The 24,331-nt window shown below is 39.7% G+C and overlaps 1 protein-coding gene across 2 annotated transcripts in view; it reads right to left on the bottom strand.

Moving 5' to 3' along the window:
• Positions 1 to 7,767: 7,767 nt before the first annotated feature.
• The window catches only part of LOC102847508 (DNA-dependent protein kinase catalytic subunit-like), a 309,905-nt gene continuing 293,341 nt past the window's right edge, over positions 7,768 to 24,331 (bottom strand). For both annotated transcript variants that reach the window (XM_006880417.1, XM_006880418.1), the window contains 5 exons: positions 22,447 to 22,518; positions 22,171 to 22,372; positions 21,251 to 21,439; positions 19,237 to 19,376; positions 7,768 to 7,972 (listed from right to left, as the gene is read on the bottom strand). In XM_006880417.1, coding sequence (XP_006880479.1) covers positions 7,768 to 7,972; positions 19,237 to 19,376; positions 21,251 to 21,439; positions 22,171 to 22,372; positions 22,447 to 22,518 — 808 coding nt within the window. The remainder of the gene's footprint in view (positions 7,973 to 19,236; positions 19,377 to 21,250; positions 21,440 to 22,170; positions 22,373 to 22,446; positions 22,519 to 24,331) is intronic.

Genomic DNA, 24,331 nt, shown 5'->3' with positions numbered 1-24,331 from the left:
CACATAGGCTCAGATACACTTTATGCTGAGAAAAGGCCTAAGAGACTAAGCTTTCACTTCAGGCTCAATGAAATCAAGTAAAAGTTTGGTCACATGGACTTTTAAGCTAAAATAGAGGGTAAGATGGCCAAATAGACACAGAAGTTCAAGCATCTGCAGCAAAGACACCACAAAACCCTAACTCTAACCCTACAGAAATGATGATAATCCTGGAACCCTGTATTTTAAAAGAAAAACCAAGTATTTCAAACACAGACTAAAGGGAAAATCCTATGGAAAACATATAAGGAGACAGACAGAACTGAGAACAGTAAACTGTGCCCTGACCATTCTGAGTAGCTGCATTGTTATGTGGAAACCCAGGTTGGCAGCAGTCCCCACACCAGTGGATAGCTGGTGACAGGCACACTTGTCCTTGTGTCCTCTCTAAGATCTGTGTAGTGACTACTCCTCACTACCAAGTGTCAATTTCTTTTTCAAAAGAGAACCAGACATGGTTCTTCTTGTCAGTTCTAGAGGAAATCTGTAAGCCTGGTGTTCTCTGGAGGGTGTCATGTGTCCTGGCCTTTCCAGGTGCCCAGAGCTCCCTGATGTGGGAAACTGAGCTCAGAAGCATGCATCCAACATGTAAGAGTTCTTTCCTTGTGGTACCAAAGTCTTTCCTCTTAATCATACATACATGAAAGATGCTAGAGGTTTCTCCCTAGGAAAGTGTCTCATACACTAGGTCAGGGCTGTGATGGGTTTAAGAAGTGCTGCATCCCACCCTTACTTAATCCTTTTACAAAATTTGGTTTATCACATCGTTGAAGATATTATACAGTTTACAGATTATATCATTACACACATGTATTGGGGAGAGGGGAGCAACTCAATCCTTAGAAAAAGTGGTAAAACATTTGACCCAGAAGTTCAATTACTGGGAATATACCCTAAACACACACATCAAACAGATGTATGCATACTCATGTTTATTGCGGCATTATTCACAATAGCAAAGAGATGGAAGCAACCCTAGTGCCCATCAACAAATGCATGGAGAGAAAACTATGGAGTATTCACACAATGGAATACTATGCAGCACTGAAAACAAAGAACTTCTAAAACATTCCACAAAATGGGTGATCCTGGAGGACATTATACTAAGTGAAATGTCTCAGTCACAAAAGGACAAATACTGCATAATACCATGGTTATAAAATAGGACGTATATGAGGGGTTTGGGGAAACTAGAATAAGAGAGGATTCATAATGATCACTGAATTGAAACAGATGAAGGAAATAACTGTTTAAAAGGAATATATGATTAGTCATTATATGTATGACAATAGTTCAGAATAAGTGGTGCATTGCAAAGTGGACTGGGGCGTGGAAAGGGAGAGGGAGGATATTGTACAATAATGAATGAATGAAAAAATCCAAATTTTCTGCAAACTCATTAAAATCACAATATAAAAAAATTAAAAGTGCTAAAAGGCAAAACATTGTCAACCTACATGTGAATGTGGCATCAGGACTGAAGGAAGACTCATCAACAACCTGCATTATGCAAATGACACAACCTTGCTTGCTCAAACTGAGGAGGACTTGAAACACTTGCTGCAGAAGATCAAACATTGCATCCTTTAATATGGATTGCATCCCAACATCAAGAAAACAAAAATTCTTACCAATGGGCCAAGAGGTGGCATCATGATAGATGCAGAAAAGATTGAAACTGGCTTGAACTGGATCTACAATCAATATGCTTGCCATCAGCAATAAGGAGACAAATTGCCCTGGGAAAATCTGTAGTCAAGGACCTTTCCAAATTACTGAGGAGCAATGATGTCAGTTTGAGGACTAACATAAGCCTGAACCAGGTCATGGTCTTTTCAACCATTTGCTGTGCTATTGAGAGCTGGACAATGAATAAGGATGACAGCAGAATTGTTGCCTTTGAACTATGATGTTGAAGAATACAGAATATCCCAAGGATTGCCAAAAGAACAGATAAGTCTTGGAGAAGATGCAGCCAGAGTGCTCCTTGGCAGCTAGGATGATAGTTTTATCTCACATACTTTTGTGATGTTGCTTGGAGAGGCTATTCCTTGGAGAGAGACATCATGCTTGGAAATGTGGGGGATGGTGAAGGAGAGGAAGACTTTCAACTAGGTTGACACAGTGACTGCAGCAATGGACTAGAATGTGTGAGGGATGATGAAGGTGGCACAAGAATGGACAGTGCTCAGATCTGTTGTTATTAGTGTTGCTATGAGTCATACTTGACTTGAGACACCCAACAAAAACATAATTCCATACTCAGCAAATCTAACCTTCAAAAATGGAGAAATTAAGGCAACTCCAAGTAAATAGAAACTGAGGAAGTAGACCTGCTTCACAAGAAATACTAAAAAAAGTCAGTCATTGGTGTCAAGCTGGCCCCAACTATTTATTCGCTGACCCTCCAGCCATTTTTCTGAGGCTATAAACTGGAGAAGATTGTCTTCATCTGTATTCCTTGGAACTTCTGGTAGATCTGAACCACCAGAGAGGTACCACCTGTAGGTTGGCTGTATGTGACTCCATGGAGACGACTCCACCAGCAGGACACAAGAAATCGTCTTGGCCAACACCACAGTTCACAGGCATCCACTCCATTTCTGTATTCTTTAATCACTATCTAACTTTCAGATGGACAGGTAGCAAATGAAAATACTGTGGCTTGGATCCGGTGCACCTTAGTCTTTAAACACACATCCTTGCTCTTTAACATTTTAGAGAGGTCTCTGACAGCACATTTTCACAATATGACACATATTTTGATTTCTTGACTATTGCTATCATGGAAATAGATTGTGGATTGAAGAAAAATGACATTCTTCACAACCTCACTTTTCACTCCATCTATCATGGTGTGGTCCCTGGTAAAGATTTTTGTTTTCTGGATGTTGAGATGTAACCCTTATCAAGAGCTGTAGTACTTTGCTGTAGTAAGAGTTTCAAGTTTTCTTCATTTTCTGCAATTAAGGTGGTGGCATCTGCACAAAGTACGCTGGTGATGAGTCTTCCTCCAACCCTGAGGCCACTTTTTTATATAGTCCACTTTCTTCAATTATTTGCTTAGCATCCCGAGTGCACAGGCTTGGAGACAGGCTACAACCCTGATACACATCTTTACTATTTTAAACCATGCAGTGTTCCTTTGCTCTAACCCGAACAGTTTGAGGCCACCAGCCACTCCACAGGAGGAGGATGGGCACTCTCCTCCCGTGTGATTAACCCCCTCTGAAAACCCCCTGGAGGGTCACTATGGGTCGGTTCTGAATTGATGGTACACAAGTCTCTCTCTCTTTCTCTCTATATATGTATACGTATTTCATATATAGATATATATTTTTCTCTCTATATATGTATTTCATATGTATATTATATATATATATTTCATATGAGCACAATTAAGTGTTCTGGGATTCTAAGTTTCCTCAATGTTATCCATAATTTGTTATGACCCACACAGTCAAGTGGCTTTGCATAGTTAATAAAACATCAAGTAAGCATTTTTGTGGTATTTTCTGCTTTCAGCCAAGATCCCTCCAACAGCAGCAATATCCCTTGAAACACAGTTTCTTGTGATGATAATGAGTGGCTGGAATGCACAAGTTGGGAACAAGGAAGAAGTATCAATACTTGGAAAGCATGGACTTGGTGATAGAAATGAGGCTGGAGACAAAAATGATAGACTTCTGTACAATCAAAGACCTAATCATTACAAATACCTTTTATAAGAAACACACACAATGACTATACACTTGGACTTTACCTGATGGTCTACACAGGTATCAGATCGATTACATCTGTGGAAAAAACTGCTGGGTTGGGGTAAGACTGAGAAAAACTGGATAAATTATGTATAATGTATTGAAACAGATGAGGGAAAGAAAAGGTTAAAGGCGATATATGATTGGGTATTATGATTATGACAGAGTCCAGAATGAAGGTTGCATAGTGGAGTGTACTTGGGGGCTGGGGGTGGGGTGGAATTGTATACTATTGAAGGAATTATTCTTTTTTCTTTTCAAAGAGAATAGTGAACTGGAGAGGAGGAGTGGGTAGGGAGAAAAGTGCAACAATGAATCAAAGGAAATCCAAAATCTCTGTAAATGTTCATTAAAATTAGTAAAAATAATTATCAACAGCATATAACATCAGCAGTAACAGACCTTCTAAGTTTGATCCATTTTATCTTTTATGATCATTATGATTTGAAGCTTTAGCCCTAGATGTTTTATCCATCTTGAGTTGATTTTTTTTTAATTGGTTTCCTTAAAAAGTTTGTTTGTACACGTTTTTACATTGGATCTTTTCCATTTCCTTAACCCATCCCTCTCTTGACCCATCAAATTGTGCAACCCTATGATTGCCCCCTCATCCTCGACCCTCTGTTTTCCCCTTCCCCTACTTAAAGCCTCATACATGTTTTATTATCTGTATCTACAACAATGGTCTTATAAAGTATTTGTCCTTATGGGACTGAGTCCAGTCCCTTCCAAGTAGTAGTGATGTACAGAAGCATTGCTTCTGCTTGCAACATACTATTCCATCATGTGCATATACCATGATTTCCCAGTCCTTTTGATTGTGTTTGGGCATTTGGGCTGTTTCCATTGTCTTGCGATGGTGAATAACATTGCTAAAAACATTGAAAAAAAATGTCTCTTGATTATGAATCTAAGTAAAAAGAAATGCTTGATACCTTGGATTTTGTCTAAGTTTTTCATGATAAGTGGAGAAAAAAATTGGCCAACACAGAAGTATTTTATGAAACAACATATAATCAAGAGGCAATGGTGATGAAGGAGGAAGTTCAAGCTGAAGGAACTGGCAAAAAACAAGGTCCCAGGAATTGATGGAATACCAACTGACATATTTCAGCAAACAGATGCTGCCATGGACACACTCACCAGGTTATGCAAAGAAATCTGTAGGACAACTACCTGACCAATTGGAAGAGATCGATAGTTATTCCCATTCCAAAAAAAAGGTGACCCAACAGAGTGGAAATAATCGAACAATATAATTAATATTACACACAAGCAATATCTGAAGATTATCCAAAACTGACTGGAACAGTACATCAGCAGAGAACTGCCAAATATGCAGACTGTGTTTAAATGAAGCCGTGGCACTAGGGACATCATAGCCAACATTAGATGGATCTTGGCCAAAAATAGAGAGTACCAGAGGAAATGTGTGTTTCATTGACTATGCAAAGGCATTTGTGTGGATCACAACAAATTGTGGCTAAGCTGAGAATGGGAATCTCAGAACACTTAATTGTGCTCATGCGAAACCTGTACTTGGACCAGTTCTCAGAACAGAAGAGGGAAACACTGTAGGGTTCAAGATCAGGAAAGGTATGCATCAAGGATGCAGCCTGTCTGTCTCCATACCTTTTCAATCTATATGCAGATCACTCGGAGGGTAGACTTTATGAGGAGGAATGTGGCATTGGGATTGGAGAAAGACTCATCAAATATTCTGTGTTATTCAGATGACACAATCTTGCTTGTTGAAACTAAGGAGGACCTGAAGTGCTTGCTGCAGGTCAAGGACTGTAGTCCTCAATATGGATTGAAGCTAAACATCAAGACAAAAATTCTCACCACTGGGCCAACTGGCAGCTTCATAATAGACTGAGAAGAGATTGATATTGTTAACAACATCAGCTTGCTTGATTCTACAGTCAACACTCTTGGCACCAACAGTCAGGAAATCAAAAGATGAACTGCATTGGGAAAATCTGCTGTCAGGGACCTCTCTAGAGTACTGAAGAGTTATGATGTCAGTCTGGAGACTATGTTATGTCTGAAACAGGCTATGATCTTCACAATTACTTGCTATGCATCAGAGAGCTGGACAATGACTAAGGATCACAGAGTAAGAATTGTGTCTTTGAGTTGTGGTGCTGGAGAATAGTGTTGAATATAGTGTGGATTGTCAAGAGAACAAACAAGTCAGTCCTAGAGAGGGTGAAATCAAGCTGCTCCCTAGAGGCAACAATTTTGAAGCTCTGTCTCACATACTTTCACCACGTGGCCAGGAGGGGCCAGTGCTTGGGGAAGAACATCATGCTTGGAAGGGTGGAAGGACAGGGTAGGAGAGGAAGACCCTGGATGAGACGGATTGACTCAATGACTGGAGAAATGGGATTAGATCTGTCAGAGATGATGAGACTGGCTCAGGACAGGACAGGTTTCAGAGCTGTTGTGCGCAGGCAACTCGATGGCACATGACAACTGCTAACTCAAAGGTGGCATGTCTCTGTTGGCTTGAATCCACTAGGTGCTCCAAGCGACAAAGAAGGCAATCTCTGCCTGTGAGATTTCCAGCCTCCTGAAAACCTACTGGAGGGTCAGCAATGAGTCAGGTCTGGCTAGATGGCAATGAAGTTGCTTTTTAATTTTTTTTAAAAACATGGATTATGGATCCAAGTAAAACAGAATCATTGGTTCCCGGCTCCTTCTAACATTCTGCTGATGAAGTTGCTCTAGTGATGGCTCTTTTCTCTGAGAATAACAAATTTAGTTCATTTGGCTTCTTTGCTACTTGTATACTTCTCAGAGGCAAACGGCATTCTCTCCTTTTGCCTTTTTTCTGTCTCCTTCACTCTAGGCTGATGGATTTTCTGGGGTGGTAAATAGCTCTATCCACCAGTCACAGACTTAATATCTTTAGCAAAAGATTAGGTAGCTTTTCGTTGGTGAAAACTTGTGTATATGTGGCAATAAAATTTATCAAATTTTTAAATTGTGAGGATCTCTGAGATATCATCCATACTGTAATCTGGATATAATCTATACTTAATGCTTACTTTTTCTGACTTTAAACTATGCAACATCTCCTTGTTCTCTTTGACTGTTTCTTGGTCTATGTGAAGGTTCTGCACCAGCACCATGAAGTGTTCTGGAACTGCCATTCTTCTAATGTGATACACAAATTGTTGTATCAGCTCCTGAATGCCTTTGCATACGTAATAATCATAGGTGAACATGCTTCTGATATTTTCTCCTTTTAGCAAAGAAACATCTGATGTCCGCCAGTGATATCCTTTGTTCTGCTTCCTCTTCTAAATCTAGTTTTAATTTCTGGTAGAGCTAAACATGCTCACTTCTCTATGCCATGAAATCTGGAAGACAGCTACCTAGCTAACGAACTGGAAGACATTCATATATGTGCTTGTTCCAAAGAAAGCCGATCCCAGAGAATCTGGACATGACAGGTTATCACTAAAAACAATGCTACTAAAATATTGCTTAATACTAGACTCGTAGTCAATTAGTAAAAATAAGCTTTTATTTATAAGATAGGTTGTTATTAAAAACTAGAGTCTTCCATGACATGGGTGACCTAGTTAATGAATAGAGCCTGCAATATCACAACTCAAATGAAAAACTATGGTTAATTAGTAGTTAATTGGGAAAACTGCATAAAAATGCTGTACACTGATTGTTTAGCTTTAATGCTGCTCTTTATGAAATAAAACCTTAGTGTCCATATTTATATGATCACTTTCTGTGCAGAATCCCAAATCTCTTTCCAAATACAAACGTCTGAATAACAATAAATGGCTATAGGTCAATCTTAAAACATGTATGTAGTCTTTAATACATCAGATAACAAGCTCATTGATTAGTGTACATGGAAATTTAGGAGATTCTTTAAGCAATTTAGAAAGATGTTTTAACAATTTATTTTTAAAATTTGTATCTGTTGACTCCCAAAACCTCACATCCAGGGCTCCCATCCCCCCCAAGTTCTGCCAAGGACATTAGGGTCTGTTGCCTGGTCAATCAAGCACTTCACTTGAGTTTCTTCTGAAAGTCCATTCTCTGCTTCTTGAGCACGAATGTTATGATTTTTGCTTCCTCGTGCTACAGCCATATAATCCAAAAAGGCAAGGTCTTTCTCGTGGCCCAGGCGTAATTCATCACTAGGGGGAAAAAAAAAAAGTTAAAATCAAGACCATGCATTCTTAGCTGTACTATCCAAATGTTCTCTTATCACTTGCAGAATATTTTCTGCAGTTCATAAATTTAAAGAAGATAAAATCTGTAGGAAAAAGGAATACGAACAGTGGAGGATAGTACATGACTATATGTAAGTTTTTGTGTGGATATGTTTTAATTTATCTTATTATCATTTTCCTAGGAGTAGAACTAGAAGATCAAATGGGAACTGTACCTAGTTTGATAGATTTTATTTTTCCAGAATATTTTGTACCAATTTACACTTCCACTGGAAATGGATGAGAGTTCAAACAAAACTTTTTGTTTGCAATTATGAGAGTATGTGTATAGTGCACTGTCAATGTGCTGTTCCAGTCATTTCTGGATAGTCTTCAGCAGGATTTTGCTTGCATGTGGTATTAGTGATATTGTACAATAATTTCCACTCTTTCAGGTCACCTTTTCTTAGAATAGGAATAAATATGGATCTCTTCCATCAGTTGGCCAGGTGGTTGTCCTCCAGATTTATTTTATCTTTGTTGTTGAGAGCATACCTAGCATAACACAACCCAATTCCAGGAGTCTCACTTGCACAATTCAGGGGCACCGACTATGTTCTAAGTGGTGCATCATTCACACTCTTTTATTAAGATGCTCCACCTCAGCACACACTCACTGTCCTCAGAGGTTCCAATACTTCAAGGTGAAGTCTCAATTTAATCTCATACAGATGGATCTTAAAAGACCAAAATGCTCACAGCAGCCAATCTTTACTCAAAAACGAGAAAAGAAGGAAAAGAAAAAGAAGAGCCATGGAGGTGCTGTGTGTAGAGAGCTGCACTGTTAAGCCAGAGGCAGCACCCAATCTGCTCACAGACTTCTGGGGATGTTTTCACCTGAGGTGTAAATACTCTCATGGGACAAGAGTTCAGGGTGCAATCTCCATGTTGCTCTAAAATGTCTGCACTCCAAAAGAACAAAAATTCTGCATTTTCCTCTAAGAATACTAGGGTTTAAGCTTTTACATTTCAGTCCTTATTCCAATCTGAACTTGTTTTTTATTATGGTGTGAGGCTGGGGTTTTAATGTCTTTGCATGTGGAAATCCAATGTTCTTAACACATATATTGAAGATCTTTTGTCTTTTTTTATTTGAATGGATGGACTTAGCCCTCTTTTGCTGAATCAGTTCATTTTATTATCTGAAGTTCATTACTGGACCCTCAATTTTACTCCACTAGAACAACAACAATCTAAATGCTTACTGTTATTTTGGCTATAAAACAAACTTTGGTCATAAAATAGATTTTAAAATAAGGAAGGGTGAATCCTCTCCACTGTTCTTCTCTTTAAAAATTGCTTTAGCTATTGGGGGCTTCTTGCCAATTCCATGTAGAACTGATAGTTGATCTTCTCCTGTACAGGTGGCTGTTGGAATTTTGATCAGGAATATGCATCTAGAGATTGCTCAATATTAAGTCTACAATCCATAAGCACAAACATAATTTATTTTTTGTTATTGTTGTTGGGTGTTGTAGAGTATGACTCATAGAGACATTACGTACAGATCTGAATCCTGACCTACCCTGAAGCCATCCTCATCATCTCTGACATGTTTGAGCTCACTGCTGTAGTCACTGTGTCAAAGCATCTCGTTGATGGTCTTCATCTTTCACTTACTCTCCACTTTTCCAAGTATGAGATCTCTTTCCATGAAACAGCCCCTCAGGATTGGAGGAAGACTCATCAATAACCTTTGTTATGCAGATACAACTTTACGTGCTGAATGTGAGGAAAAACTTGAAACACTTGCTGCAGAAGATCAAACACTGCAGGCTTCAATACTGATTGCATCATAACATCAAGAAAACAAAAATTCTCACCACTGGACCAACAGGCAACGTCAGAATAGATGGAGAAAAGCTTGAAACTGTTAATAACTTCATCTTACTTAGATCCACAATCAATATACCATTTATCAGCAGTCAGGAAATCAGATGTACTGCACCAGGAAAGTCTACAGTCCTGGCATGTTGCCAGGAAAGGCTATTTCTCAAAGGGATATAATGCTTAGAAAGGTGGAGAGATAGTGAAGGAGGGGACCCGCAACTGGGTGAATTGACACAGTGACTGCAGCAATGGGCTTGAGTGTGTCAGAGATTGTGAGGATGGCATATAAGAACAATATAGCCAAATTATGTGAGAGGAAGCTTTGTCTGTCATCCTTGAGTCCAAGGATCACTGTGGTCGCATTTCTCCAAGACTTATCGGTTTGTTCTTTCAGCAGTCCATGGGATAGATATTTAGTACTCTTCTCCATCACCACAGACCAAAGGCATCGATTCTTCTTTTGTCATCCTTACTCAACTGTCCAGCTCTCAGATGCATAGCAGGTGATTAAAAGGACCATGGCCTGAATCAGGCATATCTTAGTCCTCAAACTGGTATCACTACTCTTCAGTAATTTGGAGGGGTCTCAACAGCAGACTTTTAATGCATTACACCTCCTGATCTCCTACCTGTTGATATCAAGGATGTTGCTTGTGGATCCAGGCAAAATAAAACTGTTGACAATTTCAATGTTTTCTCCATCTGTCATCATGTTGGTTACCAGTCCAGTGGTAAGGATTCTTGTCTTCTTTTTTTAAAAAAAATTTTTTTTAACTGGTTTGCTTATAACATTTGTATACATTGTGTTTCAGACTATTCCTCATTCATATTGTAAGTCATACAATCAATCTCATGCATTAATCACCACTGGACCTTGCCCATCATTACTGTGTCTTTTCACCCTGATCCTTCACATTTCTTTCACCTCTTCCCTCAACCCACTAAACTGTGTAACCTTTTAGTTTTGTCCCTACCCATCCTCACCTTTCTGCTCCCACTCCTTCCCCTCTTGGGCCCCCATACATGTTTTACTAGTTATCCTTCTAGTTTTACAGTAATGGCCTTTTGCAGTATTTGTCCTTATGAGACTGAGTTAGTTCAGTACAATGCTCTCCATTTTCTCCCAAATGATGAAGTATTTTTTTGAAATTGTTGCTCCTGAGTGCTGCATAGTGTTTCATTGTGTGAATGTACCACACTTCCTCAATCCATTCAGTTGTTGAATATGGGCTGTTTCCATGTTCTTGAGATGTTGAATAGTGCTGCTAAGAACATGGATGTACAAATCTGCATTTGTGTCTCAGATCTAATTTCCTTGAGTTATATTTTGGGCATGTTGCTTCGAGGGGCTGTTCCTTTGAGAGGGATATGATGCTGGGATGAGCACAGAGTTGGCAAAGGCGAGGAAGACCCTTGACCAGGTGGACTGTTACGATGACTGCTTCAGTGGGTTCTCGTGTGTCAGGAATTGTGAGGAAGAACAGGGTTCAGATATTTTGTTCATGGGGTTCATGAGTTGTACTTGACTTGATGGCACTCAACAACAACATCATCAACAAGAACAACAACAACATATTCCTAGTAGAAGAATAGCTGGGAAATATGGAGTTTCTACGTTCAACTTTTTTTGGGGGGAGGTGGGTGGAGTCAAAAGGTTATAATCAAGATTAATAATAGAATCCAGTCAAGACAGCTCACAAAATGTGCACACAGGCATCTCAGCCTCATGCCTTTAGGCTAGTGATTCCCAAGTTCTCAGCCCTGCCAATTTTGGCTTCCTACCCCTCCATACTCCCCAGTATGTTCAACTTTTTTATTTTTGTCTTCCTGATGTTGAGATATTGAAAGTTGTAGTAGTTGTTCTTTGTAGCAAGCACTTTAAGTCCTTCTCATTTTCAGCAAGCAAAGTTGTGTCATCTGAATAATTCGGGTGGTTAATGAGTCTTCCTCTGATCCTGATGCCACATTCTTATTCATAGAGTCCAGTCTGAATGATTTGCTCAGCATACAGGCTGAATAGGTATAGAGAAAGAATACACAGAAAGAAAGAACCCTGATGCACACCTGTCTTAATTTTATTATTTTTTTTCTCTTACTTTTCTTAATTTTAAACCATGCAGTGTTACCTTAAGGTTTGGACAACAGTTTCTTGGTCTAGGTATAGGTTTCATATGAACATAATAAGCGCCCTGATCATTCTTCTCAATGTTAGCCAAGTTTTGTTTCTATTTACATAGTCAAATGTGTTTGCATAGTCAATAAAACACAAATAGATCTTATTCTGATATTCTCTGCTTTCAGCCAGGATCTATCCTACATCAGCAATGATATCCCTGGTGCCACAGCCTCTTCTAAACCCAGCTTGAACTTCTGGAAGTTCTCCGTCAATGAACCGTTATAGCCATTTTTAAAAAATGATCTTCAGTACTATTTTGCTTGCATGTGATATTAATGATATTGTTCAATAATTTCCACATTCCACTGGATCCCCTTTCTTTGGAATGGGGACAAACATGGATCTCCTCCAGTCCGTCGGCCAGGCAGCTGTCCTCCAAATTTCCTGGCATAGCCTGGTGAACACATCCAGGGTTGCATCTGTTAGCTGAAACATGCCAACCTCCAAATTTCCTGGCATAGTCTGGTGAACACATCCAGGGTTGCATCTGTTAGCTGAAACATGCCAACTGGCATTGCACCTATTCCTGGCGACTTAATGTTTGCCAACATTATCAGTGTTGTCTGAACCTCTTCCTTTATTACTCTTGTTCATATGGGACCTCCATATTTCAGTACTGACTAATTCTTTTTGGCACGTATCCCCTCCATTTTCTTTTGATTCGTCCTGGTTCATTTGAGATTTTGCCCAGAACATCTCTCAGTATTGAAACTCAAGGCCTGAATTTGTTATTTAGTTCTTTCAGTTTCCATTTATTTAAATTTCTTTTATTTCTTTCAGCAGCATTTTACAATTTTCATTGCACATTTTTCTTGTTGGTTTCAGATTCATAGTGATCCTGTGTACATCAGACAGAAAGCCTGCCCTCTCCTGCACCATCCTCAGGCTCAGAATAAAGGCTGTTCCAGTCATTCTGAGTCCATCTTGTCCTCTCTTTCATTCAAGCATGATGTTTCCCCAGGGGTCGGCCCTTTCTGACAGCATGCCTCTAAGAAACACTCTCATGGCACTTCCTCCAAAACAGATTCCTCCCCACCCCCTTTGGTATACGCTTTGTCAGCACAACTCAAAGGCATCAATTTTTATTTCATTTTCCTTATTCTTTAGCAACTTTTAAAAAAAATTTTATTTTATTATTATTAGTGTGTGTACCATCAAATCGGATCTGACTGGTACAGGAAGAGATTGTCCCTCCTTCTCCAGCAGAGCTTCTGGAAGATTTGAACCACGTATCTCAGGGATTGCAGTTCAGCTTCTTGCCACTAGGCCACCACAGTTCCCTCTTTAGCAACTTTTATATGCACATGAATCAAGTGAAATAACCTGGATTTGATCAACCATACTTTAAAGTGACATCTCTGCTCTTTAGCATTATAAAGAGCTTGACAGAAAATGTGCTTAATGAAACTTATTTTTTAATATCTTGACTGCTGCTATCATGGGTGTTCATGATGGATCCAAGTAAAATAAAATAATTACAACTACAATCACTTTCCCATCTATCATGATGTTACCTATTGATTCAGTCGTGAAGATCTTTGCTTTCTTGATGTAGAGATGTAATCCATATTGAAAGCCGTCATCTTCGATCTTTTTCTCTCTCAGCAAGGCTGTACCATCTGTCCAATATAAGTTGTGGAGGAGTCTTCTGCCAATTCTGATGCCGCTTTCTTCATAATAAAGGTTCTTTATTAAATTTGTTAAATGTGTTCAAACTTGTTTCATTTTCTTAGATGCTTTTCACCCCCTCTTGTTGTGTACCACCTAATGGGATCTGACTGGTATAGGAGACTACCCCTCCTTCACCAGCAGAGCATCTGGTGAATTTGAACTATGAGCTAGCTTTCAGCATTGCAGCACAGCTTCTTGCCACTAAGTCACCGGAGCTCCACCTTAGATGCTATTTTAAATAGAATTCTTTTGTTTGCTTCTATTTCAGATTTCTCATTTGTGATATATAGAAACATGACTGATTTTTTGTTTGTTGACTTTGTAACTCACAATTTTGCTATTCATCCATTAGCTTTAGGAGCTTTCTGTAGACTGTATGGAAGACTTCTAAAAAATACACAGGATCATGTTATCTGTAAATAGAGATCATTTTACTTACTCTTTTCCAACTTTGGTGCTTTAAAAAATAATTATGTTACTACTTTGGCAAGGACTATAATGCAATACTTCACAGAAGTGGTAGAAAGCATAAATACTTGTATTATTCTCTATTTCAAGGAGAAAACTCTCAAGTGTTTCTGTTAAATATAAAGTTGATTGTGTTTTTTTAAAAATATATTCTCTGAATCATATTGGAAAATTTTCCTTTTGGAGGGTTTTCATCAAGAAATGGTGTTAGAGTTTATTAAATGCTTTGCCTATTCATAGAGAAGCTCATGTGTTCTTCTGTTTTACTGATATGGCATTGATTTTGGTTTTTAATTTTTATACATTCTTTTATTTATTTTAAAGGAAATTTATAAACCTAATTGATTTTACATTCAATAAACCAGATACATTTTGTTTTACAATATTTATTATATTGGTAATTAACTAATTAATGACGTTTGATGAACTCCTTATAGCCTGTTCTTTCTTCTGGCTTCTCTATTTATTAGTTTTTATTCCATTCCCATCCTGATTGATTTTCTAATAGTGATTATCCTCACATTCCTGGGGGAAGTCTCCCGTGGTTATGATGGTATATGCTCCTTTGGATTCACTGTTTTCTTGAGGGTGTTTACATCTACATTCCCATGAGAGACTAGTTTTCTTAACGTGTCTTTGCCTTTGGTATCCAGGTTATGTTTATTTTACAGAATGATTTAAAGTCCTCTTTCCTTCTCTATTGTCTGGAAAAGTTCCAGCAGTATGTGTGTCAACTCCTCTCTAAAGGTTTGGTAGAAGCTATCAGTCTGGGATTTTATTTTTGGCTTGGAGGCTTTTGATCAAAGATGAAATCTCTTGTTATGGACTTGCTTTCCATTTCAAGTCAATCTGGGTAGGTTGTGTGCGTCTAAGAATTTGTCCATCTCTCCTAGGTTAAGCAGTTTACTGGCATATAATTGTTCACAGAATTCTGTCATGATGCTTTTTATTTCCATCAATTCAGTTGGAAGATCTCCACTTTCACCTTCTTTTGGTTATGTGCATCATTTCTTTGTCAGTAGGTTTGTCAATTTTACTGAGCTTTTCAAAGAATCAACTTCTAGTCTTGGTAATTCTGTTTTTCTGCTTTTTATTTAAATTCTTTCTGCTGTTATCTTTGTTATTTTCTTTATCCTGGTAGATTTAAGCTAAGTTTGATCTGTTTACTTGAGATGCATCTTCTTTTTCATATAGGCCTTTACTATTGTAGGTTTCCCTGAGTAATGCTTTCCTTGTAGCCAGAAAGTTGTGGTTACATTATGCTTTCATTTTCACGTGTTCTCTATGTAAAGTGTGACTGCTCTTTTTTATCTTTGACCCACTGGTAGTTTAACAGGATGCCATTTCTGTTCCACAGAGAGGTGTATTCCTTCTTGCTCCTCCCCTCCCTTCGTGAGGGACTACTGTTATTTCTAGATTCACTCCACTGTGTTCAGAGAAAATATTTAGTATCCTTCCACTCTCAAATGTACTGAGATTTGCTTTTTCATCATGCTGTTGGGAATTTCCTTGAAGGAGACTGTACGGTGCTCCTGGTGAAGAATGTGGTCTACAGCAGTTAAATCTAGCTGGGTTAATTCTCTGTTCCCTTGTTCATCTTCTTTCTGGGCATTCTGTTAAATATTTAAAGTGGTGTACCAAAGTCTTCAACTATTATTTAATTTCTCTCAATTTTAACATTGATGAATATTTAGGTGATGTTGAGTACATGACTGTGAAATCTTCTGGCTAAATCGACACTTTTTTTTTTTTTTTTTAAATTTTGTGTGTGTGTACCGTCAAATCAGATCTGACTGGTACAGGAGGATATTACGCCTCCTTCTCCGGCAGAGCATCTGGTGGATTCGAACCGTGTTCCTCTGGGATTGCAGTGCAGCTTCTTGCCACTAGGCCACCAGAGCTCCCCTTAAATCGACACTTTTATAATTATTTACTGTTCTTTTCTTGATGTTGTCCAGTCGGATACAACTCAACAATTGCTCAGAGAGGGTGTAGTCCCTTCCCTCTCTTACCCGTTCCTCTTCTTCATTTTAAATTTTATTTCATTATTTCTTGTGCATGTATAATCAAATCAGATCTGACTGGTACAGGAGAGGATTGTCCCTCCTTCTCCAGCAGAGCATCTGGTGGATTCAAACCATGCACCTCTAGGACTGCAGTGTAGCTTCTTGCCCCTAGGCCACCAGAGCTCCCTCCTGTTCCTCTTCTGAAAGCACATTCCTCACCCACTGAGCTACACCCCTCCTTTATTCTTGTTATGTACTGCTGAGTCAGAGCTGACAGGCACAGGAGGAGATTGTCCATCCTTTTCCAGAGGAACATTTGGTGGATTCGAACTCCGCCTTAAGGATTGCAGCGCAGCTTCTTGCCACAAGGCCACCAGCGCTCACTCCCACTGAGCTGTCAAAGGTGGCGCTGCCCTTCTGTTTCAGAGGCCTCCTTCTGTACTGTAGGAGCATTCCTACCACTGAGGGGAAGCAAGTCAGAAGTGTCCTCCCTTGGGAGGAAGAGGACAATCACTCGCCTCATCTCAAACCCTCTCTTGTTTTCAGAGACTCAGTGGTTTGGGGAGCAGTTTATATTTAAAGGACATACCTTCCAGCTTCACTGCAGGACACCAGCAGTACAGCGCCCAGCTGTTACCATATAAAGCAAGGGTATGCCACAAGGTCTGCCTTGTTGTCATCAGAGTCCCAGGAGCATTCCATTGAGGTGACCACAGTAGCCAATCACACAGTACCTGCACCCTGGCAGACAGCAGCCTCAGTTAACATCCTCATTGCCAAGAAGAAGAGGGAGCAGCTGAACCTGGACTCCCTCCCAAGATGCCTGCCCTCCAGAGATGCCAGTCTCAAAGGTCTGAGCTATAGGGTGCATGTGGACTTCAGAAGGCAAGAACACTTCCATGGAAACAGATTCCACTCCTAGAATCTTTCACAGCAGCTGGAAGTCACAGCTGGGGACCTGATGTGAGTGAGGTGAGTGAGGGGTGTAACACTCAATGGTTCTGCTTTGTTGCTATAGAGCATGCTTCCTTCCATACAATGCCGGCGTGAGTTTAGTCTCTAGTCAAGAAGACTGCTTCCTAGCACACCAGAAGTCTCAGCCAGCGGTTCTTAGCAATGACTGCATCAGGGGACTGAAAGATTTAGACTTACTCTCAGGTTGTTATTGTCAGGTATCACCAAGTTGACTATGACTCATAGTGACCTCATAGCTCTATCCTATGCCTTCCTCGCCATCTCTAATATCCTAAAGCCCACTGTTGCAGATACTGTGTCAATCCATCTCACTAAAAGCCTTTCTATTATGCTTCACCTTTCCCAGCATGTTTTTCCCCCAAAGACCAGCCTCTCCTGACAAAATGCACAAACTATATGCGAAGTTTCATCATCTTTGCCACTAAGGAGGACCCTGGTTGCATTTCCTCCAAGACAGTGTGTTTGTTCTTTGGCAGTCCATGGGATAGTCAGTCCTTTCCTCCAACACAACTCAAGAGCATCAAATCTTCTGTCATTCTTATTCACTGTCCAACTTTCACTTGCATCGAAGCAAATGAAAAGACCATAGCTTGGATCAGGAGCACCTTAGTCTTTAAACTGACATCTTTGCTCTTTAGAGAGGTCTCTGATAGAATTATTTTCCTAATGCATAATCTTTTGATTTCTCAACTGCTGCTATCATGGGTGTTGATTGTGGATCCAAGTAATATGAAATCACTGATGCTATGAGGTGTGCATGCTCCAAGTTGAGTCACAGCAGACATACCTTGCTGGCTTCAGAGCAGCAGCTCAGGTCCTGTCTCTTTAGACAATCAGGGGGTGTGCTGTTTAGGGGAATTTCTTCCCATGTTCACAGTGCCCTGTTACCTGTGTAGCTAGAAGAGAAGTTATTTTCCCCTCAGATGTGGTTTGTAGAATCACTGATTTCTTGTCTGTCTGCAGTTTCATGCTGCTCTCCTCTGTTCCCCAATTCAGAGTCCCTCACAGCTAAGCATTATTGTCCTGCTAATTCTGTGTGGGAGGGTTAGAACAATGGCCTGTTTATACCATCATCTTCCCAGAAGTGTGTTTTTCGTTTTAATGAAGCCCATCTTATTTATGCTTTCCTTTGGTTTTTAGTGTCATATCTGAGAATCCAGAGTCAAATCCAAGGTCTGTATTATCTTCTAATCTTATAGTATTTCTCTTACATTTAGTTTGTTAGTCTGTTTTGCTTTAATTCTTTAAAATGGGGTGGAGTAGGAATCCAACCTCATTCTTTCTCATGTGGCTATTCAACTGTCCTGGCACCACTTACTGGAAAGGCTTGGCATTTTGGTAAAAAGCTAATTGATGAAATATTGTCATTTAACTCATTATTATCAAGTTAATTCTAACTCAGCAATACTGTAGGACAAGCAAAACTGCCCCAGAGTTTCTAATGCGGAATCTTTTCGGAAGCTGACTAACACAATTTTATTCCACAGAGAACCTGGTGGTTTCAAACCACTGACCTTTAATATAGCAGCTGTGGGCGTAACTGCTGTACCCCAAGGGCTCCTTGGGATTGCCACTTACTGTTATTTACTTGAGTTCAGCTTTTTTTAATTCATGTAACTCATTTCTATAACATTTTAAAAGCTAATAAAAAAAGCAATGTAATACGGGTTTGTATCTAACAAACCTTTATTATTTTCTATACCTTAGTGCCATACAAGCAGGGTTTCTGTAAAAGGACAAAAGTAAATTTTATCCAGTAAAAGAATTCCTGTAATGCCCACGAGTGCTCATTTCTCCCCCAGATTCTTGTGGCACAGGCTGCCCCACTTACCAACTGACAGTCAGACGACTGCAGACACTGGAGTTATACAGTCAGGTATCTCGGTAACTGGCCCTCACTTGTAGCAAAGCTCTTGAAATTATGATTTTCTCATTTGTAAAATGAAGATAACAATACTAACATCATAGCATAAATGAAAGAATTTGGCACATGTTATGAAAAAATATCTGCAATAAAGGGTAGCATGTTGGTATTTTGTCTTTTCCCAGAAATAGTAACTTACCAAGTAATAACTGCTGGATTGGCCCCTGCTAACTTCCTATTAGCATAATTTATTTTCTGGCGGGGATACCAATTTTTTTCAGTTACATTTATGTTTTTAATCCATGATCCTCCTTTTGCCAGCATTTTCTTTTCAAAGTTCTAAAGGAAAAGAACATGATTTTCTTTACTTGTTATATAAAATTATGTACGATTACATTCAAGCAGAACTTAAATTTTCAAAAAATGAACTTAAATATCAATAACTGGGAAGGGCTCTTTATCTAAATCCCAATAATATAAGACTGTCAAAAGAGAAGTTGCATTGGGAAAATGTTCTGTCAAGGATCTCTCTATACAATGCTAAAAAGTAATGGTATCAGTCTAAAGACTAAGGTGCACCTGATTGAGGTCATAGCCTTCTCAACTGTTTGTTATACATCAGAGAGCTAGACAATGACTAAGGATGACAGAAGAAGAATTGATGCCTTTGAGTTGTGGTGCTGGACAAGAGTATTGAACATACCATAGATTGCCAAGAGAATAAACAGGTCTGTCCTGGAGAAGGTGAAACCAGTTTGCTCCTTGGAGACAAGTATTTTGAAGCTTCATCTAATATACTTCAGACATGTCACTAGGAGGGACCAGTCCTTGAAGAACATCATGCTTGGAAGGGTGGAGGGACAGGGCAGGAAAGGAAGACCTTTGATGAAATAGATTGACACTGCAACTGTGGCGATGAGGGCAGGTGTGTCAGAGATGGTGAAGTCGGCTCAGGATAAGGGAAAGGATCAGCGTTCACAGGGTCGCTATGAATTGTGGTCAACTTGATGGCACATAAAAACAGCAATATGTAAATAAAAGGATGATAATGAAACTGGGTAACTCAAGTTCGGTTTAAATGATAATAGGGAATTATGACAGATGAGTAGCACTAGGCTTAATCATTTTGAGGCTGGTTATTATCAAGAACTTGGGTGACTGCAGTTAGACTTAAATGATAATAGAAATCATGAAAGATGACTATCACTGTTGTTGTTAGGTGCCGTCGAGTCGACTACGACTCACAGAGACCTTAGAAACAACTGAACCTTGCTTGCGCTAGCAGGTGCCACCTTCACCATCTCCAGTACACTTGAGCCCACTGTGTCCATCCATCTTGGTGAGGGTCTTCCCCTCCTATGCCGATCCTACAACTCTCCAAAGATAATATCCTTCTCTGTTGTCTGATCCTTACTAACAACATGCCCAAGGTATGAGAGATTCACCATCCTTGCTTCTAGGAAGCACCTGGCCAGTATCACTAGGCTTAATTCTTTAGAGGATGGCTATTACAAAGAACTTCTGGGATTTAAGAAAGTAATTTCTGTCTTCATGATCATGGAAATCCTCTTGTAGAATGGTTACTAAAATAAAAGTTTTCTCATCAGAAAATAATACCCACTCTCACCTTTACCTCTCTTAGTTGTTGCTAAGTCAGTTCCACGTCCTATGGGTAAGAAACTGTGCAGCAATCCCAAAGGCATGCGGTTCAAATCCACCAGCTGCTCTGCAGAAAGACAGGCAATCTCCTCCTGTGCAAGTTATTGCCTCTGAAAACCTTCTGGAGGGTCAGCTATGGGTTCTGACTCAACGGCACACCACAACAGTGACCCTGTAGACTGGAGTATAACTGCCCATAGGGTTTCTTGGGCCATAATCCTTATGGGAGCCGACTTACAGGTCTTTCCTCCCACAGACCAGTGGGTAGGTTTGAACCACAGTAGAGTACTTAACCACTATGACACAAGGGGCCATTCTGCCAGCATAAATAAACTTAACTGAAGTAACTTTCTCATCAAATAAAGATTTTGTTTCTTATCTAACTTTCTGGCCAAGTGATGCCAAGTTAATTTTAAATGAATGTTGTATAAAATAATGCAAGTATTTTACTAAACATGACTCTGGGTACTCCCAAAACCTCCATAGCAGGAGAAACTGGATCAAACACAGCAACATTACGTTTAAATAAAAAATATGTATAAAACAAAGCTTACTTTCCAGTCGAAGGAAGGCTCCTTTACAAATACATCCATGGTGCTGGTGAGCAGGTCTGGATGAGAACGGAAGGCTCTTAGTGAGTGCACCATTACACTGTACAGCAGACCTGTTTCTTTCATTGGCAACATCAAGTTGATGAACTGACGAGTTAGACGAAAAGGCATCAATTCAGGCACTGGAAGAAACTAAATAAGCAAAAATGCATGTAAGAAGTAGAATAAACAAACTAGAAATCATAAAAAAGCAGGTATATGTGAAACATTTCCTTACAGTTACTATCCATTTAGAGAATACAAACTCTACTTTCTGGAAGTTAGCTCTGTAGATACAGATTCACCACATCAAAGAGTAATCAACCAACAAATGACACTACCTCAACATAGAAGCTTCTGTGCACACAGTGACACAGAGCCCTTGGAGGTTAATATCAGAGAAAAGATTCAGATCAAAATACTTTGATTTTCCACCAAATCTCCTTACCGTAATTCAAGTTTTTGTATAGGTATACATTTTATTTTAGGGTCTGATGACACAATTTTTCATTGTAATTGTCTGAATAAAGTAAAAAGAAAACGGAATCTATCTCTCTTTAAAAAAACATCATAGTAGTGACCATGGCAAAATTGACCTAAATAATAAATCATTTATTCTTGAATGAATATTTGAAAAAAACCAAAACAACAACAACCAAAAATATGAACTGGGAAGGGGGAAGGACAGGAGAGGGGGTAAAAATGTGCATGCATGAATGAATGAATAAATGAATGAAAATCTAACTTTTCTGTAAACTTTTGTTAAAATCACAATTAAAATAAAAAATTTTATTTAAAATAAACAAGATTTGGGCTTTTCATGCGGATATGATGAAATCTCATGACAGTGACTAACTCGACTACACAATGTGAGTGGTGCATACCTGAGTAGCAGATCCGAAGGCATGTCCAAAGTCAATTCCAACCACACCGCCGGTTTCCATGTTCACCATGAAATTGTTCAGATGTCTGTCTCCAATCCCAAGAATCCAGTGGCTGATACATAACACTGCGTGAGAACTGGCAAAATGGGAGCGAAGTGCCAGGAAGGCCTCTGGGCCTGTGCTCATCTTCACAAAAGCACGTCTGGAAGAGCAGAGAGAGGTCTCAGGTACCTGCCACACACACCTGCTTACTGATGAAGCTAGAAGCCCACTTACTTTAAGAGATCGCCAGGCACTCTGTTTTCTCTTCTTCTAAAGGACATGACGGTTTCAGTGCGACTGGCTGCCCTATGACACAAAGAGAGGAAACGAATATCTAATAAGACCTGAAACTAAAATTTTCACACTCTTTCCTTATGCTAAAACTCATAACAGGATTAAAACAAAATACTGTGATTATAATTTTAAGAATTTAAAAGAATATAATTCAGCTAGTAATTTTATATAGATATATATTATTTACATTATATAAAAATATAAATAGAAAAATTATTGGCAGATACAGAGGAATTTAAAGAAATAACATATGAGCAAGAGCCTATGGTGATGAAGGAAGAAGTTCAAGCTGCTTTGAAGGAAATAGCAAAAAATAAGGCCCCAGGAATAGATGGTATACCAATTGAAGTATTTCAGATAACAGATGTTGCCCTGGATGTGCTCACCAAGTTGTGCCAAGAAATCTGGAGAACAACCACTTGGCCAACTGACTGGAAGAGATCTATATTTGTTCCCATTCCAAAGAAAGGTGACCCAACTGAGTGTGGAAACTACAGAACAGTGTCATTGATTTCACATGCAAGCAAGATTCTACTGAAGATCATCCAAAAACGATTAGAACAGCACATCAGCAGAGAACTGCCAGAAGTCCAGGCTGGGTTTAGAAGGGGTCGTTGTACTAGGGATATTGTTGCTGATGTTAGATGGATCTTGGCTGAAAGCAGAGAATACCAGAAGAATGTCTATCTGTGTTTCATTGATTATGCAAAGGCATTTGACTGTGTGGATCATAACAAACTGTGGCTGACTCTGAGAAGGATGGGAATCCCAGAACATTTAATTGTGCTAATACGAAACCTATACTTGGACCAAGAAGCAGTAGTCAGAACAGAGCAGGGTAACACTGCATGGTTCAAAATTGGGAAGGGTGTACCCCAGGGATGCATCCTGTCTCCATACCTTTTCAGCATATATGCAGAGCAGATTATCCGAGAGGCTGGGCTCTATGAGGAGAATTGTGGCATCAGGATTGGTGGAAGATCTATTAACAATCTGCATTATGCAGATGACACAACCCTGCTGCTGAAACTGAGGAGGACCTCATGCACTTGCTGTGAAGGGTCAAGGACTGCAGCCTTCAGTATGGACTGAGGCTCAATGTTAAGAAGACAAAGATTCTCACCACTGGACCAATTAGCAGTGTCAGGACGGATGACGAAGAGATTGAGAGTGTTCACAGCTTCAGTTTGTTCGGCTCCACAGTCAACACTCTTGGTACCAGCAGTCAGGAAATAAAAAAGCGTATCGTGATGGGAAAGTCTGCTGTTAGGGACCTCTCAAAGGTACTCAGGAGCAACAGTGTCTCTCTGGAGACTAAGGTGCGCCTGATACAGGCCATGGTATTTGCAATCGCTTGTTATGCATTAGAGAGTTGGACAATGACTAGGGACGACAGAAGGAAAGTGGATGCTTTTGAGCTGCGGTGCTGGAGAAGAGTACTGAATGTACCATGGACTGCCAGGAAAACAAACAGATTCATCTTGGAGAGGATTAAACCAAGCTACTCCTTGGAGGCAAGGATTCTGGGGCTTCGTCTGACATACTTTGGACATGTTGCCAGGAGGGACGGGTCCTTGGAGAGGGACATCATGCTTGGGAGGGTGGAGGGACAGCGCAGGAGGGGAAGACCCTCTATGAGATGGATTGATTCGGTGACTGGGGTAATCGGGATGGGTGTGTCAGAGGCAGTGCGGTTGGCGCAGGATAGAGCAGGGTTTAGGGCTGTTGTGCACAGGGTCACTATGAGTCGGAAACGACTCGACGGCACATAACAACAACATGCATAATTCAGTTAATAATTAATTGTATACTTAAAAACTCAATA

Source organism: Elephantulus edwardii, unplaced genomic scaffold, assembly GCF_000299155.1.
Source record: "Elephantulus edwardii isolate Elephantulus edwardi_28Jun2011 unplaced genomic scaffold, EleEdw1.0 scaffold00008, whole genome shotgun sequence".
Taxonomy (NCBI): domain Eukaryota; kingdom Metazoa; phylum Chordata; class Mammalia; order Macroscelidea; family Macroscelididae; genus Elephantulus; species Elephantulus edwardii.
This window is presented reverse-complemented; position numbering and strand designations above follow the sequence as displayed.